The sequence below is a fragment of the Salvelinus alpinus genome, chromosome 1, assembly GCF_045679555.1.
Source record: "Salvelinus alpinus chromosome 1, SLU_Salpinus.1, whole genome shotgun sequence".
NCBI classification, from domain to species: domain Eukaryota; kingdom Metazoa; phylum Chordata; class Actinopteri; order Salmoniformes; family Salmonidae; genus Salvelinus; species Salvelinus alpinus.
Genome location: NC_092086.1, coordinates 77869666 through 77880730, shown reverse-complemented (window position 1 = coordinate 77880730; position 11065 = coordinate 77869666). Strand labels below are relative to the sequence as shown.

Genomic DNA, 11065 nt, shown 5'->3' with positions numbered 1-11065 from the left:
AGACCGTATCAACATCTTCAAATGTATGCCTTTGGAAGAACAAAAAGCAATTGGAATGCAGTGGCTGTTCGTTTGGACCATGTCCTAATATACCATTATGTTCCTGTGTGTTCTGGCCTTGCTGTGCTATTATTTCTCATCACACTTCACCCTGCACTTACCAGCCAGATCATAGAGAGTACGAGCTGCATCTTAAACAGTCATTTGACACCACAGGCCCACCATTCACCGGCTCGCCACTTCCAGCCAGAATGCCGATGGCCTGTCTTTTACTGGGGGCAAACATGTTCCAAACAATATTACCAAAACTGATCTCCCTTAACAGCAGGAGAGTACAGAGTCAAAGTGTTTAGTAGGCAAAACACAGTAGCGGTGTAGCGATAAAAGTATGAGTCCAGTAAAAAGTACAATGTATTACCGGCTTATTATGGTTGGTTTATGGTTGTGATGAAAATGTTGGTTTGGTGTCAAAGATAATTGCTACCATGTAACAGACATCTGTCAAATTCTTTTCGATTTTATATCAAACTTTATGCCTTTGCAATATCTTGTCAGGTTACATCAATGTGATCGACATTTGTTATTTCAGCACCTCTTCGGAGACAAGAGATGCAGCAGTGGCATCATTTTCCGACTTCATCTCTGCTTGATTTAAGTGATTTCATTTTGTTGGATTACTATTTACTGGTGCATTTCCAGGACAATTATTTGATGGCTTGACAGACAAATGTCAGTCTTTGTGAGGTGATATATTGAAGGCAATAATCCTCCTCAGACAATGCATTATGATTCCAAATGGGAAGATTATGGTGTGGATGTGTGTCTCCCAGTGGTGTTCACTGTGCCTGCTAAAAAATAAGTAGTTATCGAATGTGTGTGCGTGTGTGTATGTGTATGTGTATGTGTGTGTGTGTGTGTGTGTGTGTGTGTGTGTGTGTGTGTGTGTGTGTGTGTGTGTGTGTGTGTGTGTGTGTGTGTGTGTGTGTGTGTGTGTGTGTGTGTGTGTGTGTGTGTGTGTGTGTCAATGATGATCGGTGCCGTTTAAGATGAGGGAGAATAATTCATTTTTTATGAGCATGGCCTTATTTCTACTACAGCATATTGGATGACTGTCATTCATATTCCATTCACCCAGCTCAATGTAACATCGATAGGTTTAGGCTACTACATGATACTAAAATGTTCCCTATTTCCATCATGAGGTTGCTACAACCTAGCCTATGAATTAAAGTTTCCAACATAGGTGCACAGGTCAAAAGAACATTGCACACTTTTGCCTGCATATAGTCAATCTAGGGTTAAACCATTAGTCCAGCAGTTGCAAACAGGAGTTTTTATTGGAAAAATTCAGCTATGTTTATCCCCGTTTTGTTCCGTTTAAAAAACATTTTTCAACAGCATCGGCGGAATGAATACACCCCTGATCACCCTCAAACACATTTCACTTTCATAGCAGCCACTGTCACGTTCGCTGGAATAAATATCGGACCAAGGCGCAGCGGATGTTGAGTTCCACATAATTTAATGAATAAAGTGAAACTTAGCAAAGACAAAAACAAATAAACAATCAACTAACAACGAACCATGACTACAGAGATGCTACGTGCACTAACTCAAAACGATATCCCATAAAACACAGGTGGAAAAAGGCTACCTAAATATGATCCCCAATTAGAGACAACGATTATCAGCTGCCTCTAATTGGGAATCATACCAATCACCAACATAGAAATAATAACCCAGAACCCCACATAGAAATAACTAACTAGAACAACCCCCAGTCACGCCCTGACCTACTATACCATAGAAAAACAAAGGCTCTCTATGGTCAGGGCGTGACAGCCACATACAATTCATTTTACATTTTTAAATGTAACCTTTATTTAACTAGGCAAGTCAGTTAATTAAGAACAAATTCTTATTTACAATGATGGCCTACCACGGCCAAACCCGGACAATGCTGGGCCAATTGTGCGCCACCCTATGGGACTCCCAATCACAGCTGGTTGTGATACAGCCTGCTGTGATACAACCTTCATAAAATAACAGCTAACCGCTACACACAGTCTAATATGGTTGTCATAGTCACCACAGTTACTAGAACCAACGTGCTAGTAAACCTGCTACAGTCATGCAGTACAGTGTACAGCAAACAGTTTAGCAGTTACACCGGCAGGCCCCGGTGGCAATAAATGAATGCAACCAAAAGCTTACATTGACTTGGAATGTTCCAGTGTTGAATTGCCATAGCCATAGCTAGCTAGCTAACATAGCATCCCTCTCTGTTTGAGCCGGGTGTTTGAGTAGACTAAACTAGCTAGCTGCATTCGCTAGCTAAGTAAGTGAATAAAACACAACGAAATAAAGCTAGCTCTGATAGGTTGGAGGACGTTCTCCGGGAGTTGTCATAATTACTGTGTAAGTCTATGGAAGGAGGTAAGAACCATGAGCCTCCTAGGTTTTGTATTGAAGTAAATGTACCCAGAGGATGGAAGCCAGCTTCTTCTACACCGTGGTGCTACCCCCAGAGAGTGCTGTCGAGGCCACTTTTAGACCTTCATTGCAAAACAGTGTATAAATAAATTATTTTAAGTGAATATATTTAGTATAGTTTTATCTAAAAATGATAACTTTTTTTAAATGAAATTCTACTGTAGACCATCGTTGCAAAACAATGTTTTCATAAATTATTTGGTGACATGTTAATATATTTAGTATTGTTTTATCTAAAAAGGATAACTTTTTTAATGTTTCACTATGTTCATTTTTCTGGTGTGGTATTTCCACGTGAGAGAGAGATCGTGAGCGCACACCGAAGAAACTCATTCTATCTTTGCACTGCTTTTACATGTCTTTACTGGTAGGCCGCATCCACATGTTGACACTGCCATTTAGCCTATCACCTATAGAGATAATCTATGCATTGCTTTCACCTCACCAGCCACTAGTTTCAAGCTTAAAAGTTTATTCACCACTTGCATAGGATACAACAGGTGTAAAACAGTACAGTAAAATTCTTACCTTGAGAGCTCTTTCCCAACAATGCAGTGATAATAATAATATAGATAATGATTAGAAAATAAAATAAAAAAGTAAGAATAAAAACCACACATAAACTACAATGAGAGTTAATAGAACGCAAGAATGCATACAGGTCAGTGCCAGTACCTTATTCAAGGTGGGTTTATACATAAAAGGTTACCTGTAGTAGGATAAACATGCAAACAGGGCTGAAAAGTGGTAGTAGGAATATATAAATACTTATGGTAATGGTAATACATACATGACCAGTAGCAGTATAAATAGATAAATACTAATGGTAATGGCAATCAATGGACAGCAGTGTAATGGAGTAATACATCTAATCAATAATCATTTTCGCAGCAGCGTAGGCTGCTTCTGAGTGGGTAGAGACCTGTGGATGGGCAAAGAATCAGTGTGGATAGTCTCTGGGAGAGGGGGTAGTTGTTAGCCTTTTAACATTCTTATGGTCAGGGGATGGAATCTGTTTAGGAGTCTGTCTGAGCCTTGATGCACCGGTACTGCCTTCCGGATGGGAGTATGGAGGATCGTTTCAGCCTCCTGAGGGAAAAGAGGAGTTGCCATACCTTCTTCACAACTGTTCTGGTGTGAGAGGACCATGTTAAGTTGTCATTGATGTGGACATCGAGGAACCTGAAGCTCTTGGCCCTCTCCCGTCGATGTGGATGGGCTTGTGCACCCACCTTGGTCTTGCTGACGTTGAGGGAGAGGTTGTTGTTCGGGCACCACAGTGCCAGTTCTCTGACCTCCTCTCTGTAGGCTGTCTCATAGCCGTTGGTGATCAGGCCTACCACAGTCGTGTCGTCAGCAAACTTGATGGAGTTTGAGTCGTACGTGGCCATACCGTCGTGGGTAAACAGGGAGTACAGGAGAGTCTGCGTGGAGGGGGTGTTGTTGCCTTCTCTCACCACCTGGGGTCGGCCCGTCAGGAAGTCCAGGATCCAGTTGCAGAGTGGGGTGTTCAGTTCTAGGGTCCCAAGCTTGGTGTTGAATACTGAGCTGTTGTCAATGAACAGCATTCTCAAATAGGTATTCCTCTTGTCCAGGTGGGAGAGTGCAGTGTGGAGTGCAATTGAGGTTGCATCGTCTGTAGATCTGTTGGGGCGGTATGCAAATTGGAGTGGGTCTAGGGTGTCTGGGATGATGGAAGTGATATGTGCCATGAGCAGCCTTTCAAAGCCCTTCATGATTACAGTTGTTAGTGCTACAGGGTGGTACTCAATGTGGCAGGCAGCCTTAGAGTTCTCTGGGGTACAGGAATGAGATATGTGGGGATTACAGACTGGGACAAGCAGAGGTTTAAAATGACCGTGAAGATGCCTGCCAGCTGGTCTGCGCATGCTCTGAGAACGCGCCCTGTAATACTGTCTGGCCCTGTGGCCTTGCGAGTGTTGACCAGATTAAAAACCTTATTCACGTCAGCCTCGGAGAGCGAGATCACCCAGTCCTCCGGGACGGCGGCGCCCTCGCGTACTCCTCTGTGTTAGTTTTGTCGAAGCGTGCATAAAATACATTATGTTTGACTGTTAGAGAGGCATCATTGGAAAACTCATGGCTAGGTCTACCTTTGTAATCCGTAACGGACTGCAGCCCCTGACACATGCGTTGAGTCTTGGAGCCGGTGTTAAAGGATTCCACCATGTTCCTATATTGTCATTTTGCCTTTTTGATGACTTTGCAGAGGTCGTAGTGGGACTTCTTGCATGCATTCGTGTCCTCGGCCGTAGCCTCGGGGTTGGCTGCGATAGCCCTGTGTACGGTATCTCTGTCCTTTTATCTTAGTGCGTTACCTCAGTTTTAATCCAGGGCTTTTGATTGGGGAAGCAGTGAACCTTCACAATGAGGCACACCAATACCTACACTGGCCAATTTGTGTGAGGGCTGAGAGGGGTTGAGAGCGGAGATGACGCAATGCTCATACTCACATAGCCTGAGAGGCTATCGATTGACCGTGTGGGGTCCATACCATCCCCATATTGTACGCTGATTAGAGCCCTATGTGGAATCCTCTGTCACAGCTGCCCCATGATTGGAAGACCCCTTAAAATGAGGGTTCCGGAAAGTTCCCCGGGAAAGGGTGCAGGATGGGGGTCGTCATGCCAACTTTGTAGCGGGGATGGGTCCCATTGTCCCCAAGATAGAGCGGGAGGACAGGGGCCCGATGGGAGACAGGCTCTGCTAATAGGAGTCACACTGAGGCTGTCAGCGGGGTGGGGGGGGGGGGGGGGGCTGCACCACCCGTGACCACCCAGCACATATGCACATATGCACATTCACATACACACTGTCCATACACGTGACACAAATTGTTATATCCACACTACCCACATGCACACTTTGAATATGTTTGACTTGTGCACTAACTTTTCAGTTTTATGTACTGCATGTATTATAGTGTGTTGTGCATGTGTAACTTTTGTATGCTGACTTCACAAAATGAATTTCCATGTAAATATACAAGAAAGTATATCATATCGTAAATACATAGATACACATATTAAGAAACATGCACACACTAATGTAAGGATATAAAATGCACTATTACACACATGCACACATTGACAGATACAATGGCCCACACACGTATATGGCCCACACACGTATATATTCAGTATCTCTTACAAGCATCCAAATACGCAGACACACACAGCATGCATATGTAGATATCCACATTCCTACATCCACAAGCCCACATTCATGCATGCAGGTCCATGATGCATGTAATGCTTACAATAGACTGTATACTCAGGGATCCTCCATCGTGTCTACGATTTCACTAGTAATCTTAGACACTATTTTACCTACAGTTCTAAATAGGAGTCCTATATTTCTTCAGAAACAAACCCCTTCCTTTTCACCAGCAGTCTTATTCAATTTTACCTGATCTGTAATGGCATATTAAATCATATCTTTCTGTCTTATAAAACAGATTGACAGTGATTTGTTCTGTAGCAGCTCAGGTTTGCATCAAAGCAATCACACTCTCTTATTTGAAGTTTAGTTTTACTAAATGAGAAGACATCTGCTCTTGTCTCACATAGCGAGATGAAATGACAGTTGATGCCACACCCTCTTGTGTTGTTGACCAACCACCAGCATGTGTCCACCTTTTGTTGTACCTTCCCTAGACGTTTTAATCGCAAAAAAAGTGATGACATAATGACAAAAGTGTCATGAAACATGATTTGATCTGAAAAAATGCTGAATACTGTATATAAATGGTACACTTATGAAATTAGATTTGTAGCACCATTGCAATAACCTCACCGGATGCCCAATGAAGAGATACAAATCAGTTCTGGATTAATGAAATTGTGTTTGGCAATGATTTCTCATATTTCATAGACGCAACGCAGCATAGTCATAAATCATACATGTATCAATTGAACTAACTGTGTTTTAGTCTGACCTGCAACTGCTCTCACTCTTAAGGAAATCATGTTTTGAACACATTGTTTGGAATATAATATATACAAATACTAAGTAATAGTCACAGATAGGAGTAGTGGGTGTGTTCCAGCTCATTGAAAGGTCGACATTATAAACAGTAGCAGACAGCATGCGTTAGTGTCGGTTCATGTTTGTTTCTTTTCTGCATGTGGGTGTGTGTTCATCTATGAGTGACCATATGTGCCTGTGTGTGTGTGTATCTGTGCCTGGTGTGTGTGTGTGTGTGTATGTGTGTGTGTGAGCGCACGTCCCGTGCTGTGTTAAGACAGTGACAGTGTATTCTCCCTCTCCCCTCCTTGCTCCAGGGATGATTATTAATCCAATAATTAAACTTTTATTGCCGACGGCACCTGCTTTCCTTTTCTACCCCGGACCCCCCGGGACCCCATCACACCATTCCAAGAAGCTTGGGGATAGGAAGAGAGAGAGAGGGAGAGGGAGGGCTAGAGAGAGAGGGAAGGAGGGACACAGGCTGCAAGAGGGAGGGGTGAAAAAAAGAGCAGCGAATCCGACGGGTCATCAGATAGAAGCTAGATTCTTTCACACAGGCGAGGTGTATTTTGTGTGGTGGCGGACGCCGTGTGAAGTTATGTGATTCCAGAACAAAAGGAGAGCAGGAGGAAACAATCCGATGTGCTCGGAGGAGGAGAAGAAAAGAAAGGGAAGAATAGATAGAGTGGTACCCCACAACGTGACAACCCTCGGTGCCTGACAGTTAATGAGACATTTCTTTTGCCCTTTTTATCTGCTTTCTGCCTTCCAACCCCTAGACTTTTACCTATAAATGACTGTTTTTCAAAAGTGGAAGACTTTGCTGAATTACCATTGAATCCAGCACTGGGAATAAGTTGACATTCATAATACATTTAGGACCCTCATTTAACACTTCTTTCAATGAGAGAGTGGGAGCCAGAGAGTTGCTTATAGAGTCTTTCATAGAGCTAAACGGACAGATAGAAGAGGACCCCCCTTTGACAGCTATAGCGGCAAGATGCTGCGCTACCTGATCAAGACCCTGCTCCAGATGAACCTATTCACAGACACCCTGAGAGATCCGTCCAACAGCAGCGAGCTGCTCTTCAATCTCTCCTCCATCCCCTCATTCAACACCACTCTGCAGCTGGACTGGGGCAACTTCACCTCCAGCTTCAATGGTGAGTGGACCACTGCATTGACACTTCTCAATTGTACTTCTCTCCGGCTGTCTTACATCGTATGTATGGTGCTACATGTGGAGTGCTTTGTTGAGTGGTAGTAAGAAGAAGTTAGAGGTGTTATCGTAAAAGCATATGTAAAGCCAGCTTCAATGGTGAGTGGACCACTGTCTGACGCTTCTCAATGGTGCTTCTCTCTGCTTATTTCAATGATTGGATGCTCTAAGTTTTATGATTGTATAAGGTGCTGTATGTGTGGGGCTTTTTTGAGTGATAACAAAACAAGTAATAAGTGGACCACTGACACTTCACCTATCTGATGTTTCTCTCTGTTGTCTAATTGCTAAGAATGACTGACTGACGCCATAAAGGTTGATCGTTGTACGTAAGGTGCTGTGTGTGTGGGGCTTTGTAATGTAGTAATAGTGTAGTGTAGAACGAGGAGAAGAAGGGTGAAGTAAGAATAGTTCTCATGAAAGCAGGTGTAAAGCTATAAAATGACACTTGAAGTTCATTTATTTCAAAGAATGACTCTCTGACTTTCATTTTCAACTCTCATTGGCTAACCTCTATAGGTATGGCTCTCTTAAGTGTTCATTTGAGTGTAGAGAGGGAGGTGAAAGGAGAACGAATTAAGAAGAGTTGGCATGAGAGAACATCCCTAGGTCTGCTGACTGACGCATGGGAATTTGAAAATGTATTTGATATTTGAAAATGAAATGGTATTTCATTTTGCGGTCTCATGTGAACTTAGCTGTTATTTGTTAGTCATGATGAATAGATTGACTTGTAAATGATTTCAAGTGCAGTGAGACAAGTTGAAATGAGAGAGGTTCCCTGCCTACAGCAAAGAAAGAGGATGCATTGCCTTTAGTAGACTTATTCACAATTCAACATCAGTTGCACTGTGATATTCCTATATTCCTATTCCTATATTTTCATAAACATCTTTTGAGGGCATATTTTCCAAAATCTGCCATGACGGGACTTCGTGAGGAGAGCTGACAAGTCATTTTTGATGAACTGAACACTTTGTTATATGAAGCACATAAATGTGCAAAGGATGTCAAAATGCTTTTGTTGAGGTGCTGCGAGGGGACAGTTTTGGTGACAATTACTATGACATCTGTTTTTTTTTAAGGGAACACATTTAGCTCCAGAACACTTTTATTCTCTCCAGTAGAGTCCGTTGTCTGGTGTCTGCTGTGAAAGCGTCTCAAGCTTTAAATGTCTGCTTTTATGAGCAACTTATTCCTTTGAGCATCGTTCTCTAGATCAAATGTTTCTCTGGTGACTTTCACTGTTGACATTTGGTGTGTTTGTCTAAACCAGTTTAACTGTCCACATGTGCATATCTGCTTGTTTCTGAGAGTTTGTGTATTGGTCTGGATATGTGTGTGAATGTAAGTATCTGAAAAGGATTCTGGATTAAAGAAGGTATATACATACTGTATATCATTGTAAGAATAGAAGAGTGTGTCTGTATTTGAGAAAGTCTAATAAGTCTCTGCATATCTGTTAATTAGGATGAGATCTTGTCTGTGTGTTTATATCTAGAGTGCAGGTGTGTTTGTGCTTGTATATGCTGGTGGTATATATGTGGGTGTCTGTATGAGTGTTTGTTTGTGTGTGTGTGTGTGTGTGTGTGTGTATGTGCAGCAGGCAGCTAGGAAGAAGGTGTAATGGGAAGCTCTTGCTGTGCCCTGCTCCTCTGGCTCCTGTAATGACTCTGTATAGATAGGAGATGGGGAGGAATGGGCAGGGGGAGTTGGGGAGGAGTTAAGTGGAGGGAGGGGTGTGTTTACCTTGCTACTTTTCTAATGAGCTCCCCTGCTCTGGCCGCATGTTGCAGCGCTCCAATCAATACTGTAATACTGGCCAACACACACAAACACACACCTCCACTCATGCCTTGGCACTCAAGGTTATGGGCTTCCCATGGTCAGGTATACAGTATAGGCTATATCATATGTTATGGTTGAGTTGAGTTGCAGTCTCCTGTATTCTGAGTACTACACAGGGGAGTTGAGAAATTGCTGTTGACCGATGATGACTGAAGCAGTTTTTATCATTGCAGTTAATGTAATGAACGATATGACTTTCTTTCTTGCTTGCTTTTTCATTTTTTTTGCATCCTTTTTTTATCCATTTTTTAGTTACACAATCTTTTTTTATCCATTCTTTCCCCCTTCTCTGAACACTTCTGACAGCTTGACTAATAATATTTTTGAATTCCTGGTCAGTTTGTAAAATATCCAGCTGCTTCCCAGCATGGCACTGCAGCGTGATGGTTATGAGTCAGAGAGTGGTGTGGGGAGGGTTAGCGTGCGTGTGTGTGTGCGCGTGTGTGTATTGTTTTGAGTGTGCGGGGGTGGTGGGGGTTGGGGTGTATTTCAGAGGCAAATGTGTGGGATGTAAATTTGCTTTTGAAATACAGTCTCCCGATAATCTGCTTATCTCAGCGGTGGGCGTGTATTGATAAAGCTGAGTCTATATCCTCTCTCTATCCCTTTCTTTCTCTCTCTCCCCTTTCTTTCTTCCCTCTGTCCATCGCTCTCATCACAAAACCCTAATGGAGTGCAGATAGATATGGAGAGACTGTCCACTCCTCAGATCTATAGCAGCACAATGAGGGAGTATTGTGCCGACAGCAGAGGCCAAATAATCTATTGCAGAGGGATTGACTGATGTCAGCGTTGCAGATGCTATCTGAAGACTTTATTAGATGTGCCTCTTGTTCAAATGTGCTCATATTCAATGTGGCGATTCGTTTGAGCTTGAGTATGAGAGCTGAAAGCCAATCGGGTTCTAGCAATCATTCGACAGGCTGCATTGATACGTTGAGAGTGTAAATGACCGAGACTGTCTCTAAGAAAACTATAGCTTTACAGATCAATATCAATATTGCCATGTGTGCCTACATAACTGAGAGAAGCATCACAGAGTAACAATGTTATAGTCCTTGTTCTACTAAACCTGCCAAGACCTGAGCAGCAGGTAGCCTACCGGTTAAAAGCGTTGGGTCAATATCCGAAAGGGTGCTGGATTGAATTCCCGAGCCGACTAGCTGAAGAATTTGTCGATGTGCCCTTGAGCAGGGCACTTGACTCCAATTGCTCATGTAAGTCTGGATAAGTGCGTCTGCTAAATGATTAAAGTGTAAGACAACGGAAACTAGACAAGTTAGAGAGTAATAGAGCCAGTGAAAGACAAAGACAGGAAGTTAAGGTTATAAAAGTGTTGATAGGAGATAGAATGGTGGGACCATCAGATAATTGGCATATACATTACTCTTACTGAATTTCCACGTGGGAGAGGATATTGGAAATTGAATCAAAGTCTACTGGATGATAACTTATTTTTTACTAGAACAGAGGAATTTATAATTGAATCTTTCCGACATATCATACAGTGGCTTG

The 11065-nt window shown here is 42.6% G+C and overlaps 1 protein-coding gene across 6 annotated transcripts in view; it reads left to right on the top strand.

Moving 5' to 3' along the window:
- The first annotated feature begins 7019 nt into the window (after positions 1–7019).
- LOC139530540 (roundabout homolog 3-like) overlaps positions 7020–11065 on the top strand; it is a 297879-nt gene continuing 293833 nt past the window's right edge. For 5 of the 6 annotated variants that reach the window (XM_071327104.1, XM_071327095.1, XM_071327055.1 and 2 more), the window contains exon 1: positions 7020–7646. In XM_071327104.1, coding sequence (XP_071183205.1) covers positions 7484–7646 — 163 coding nt within the window. In that variant the 5' untranslated portion in view covers positions 7020–7483. The remainder of the gene's footprint in view (positions 7647–11065) is intronic. The other variant, XM_071327073.1, reaches the window with a different exon arrangement.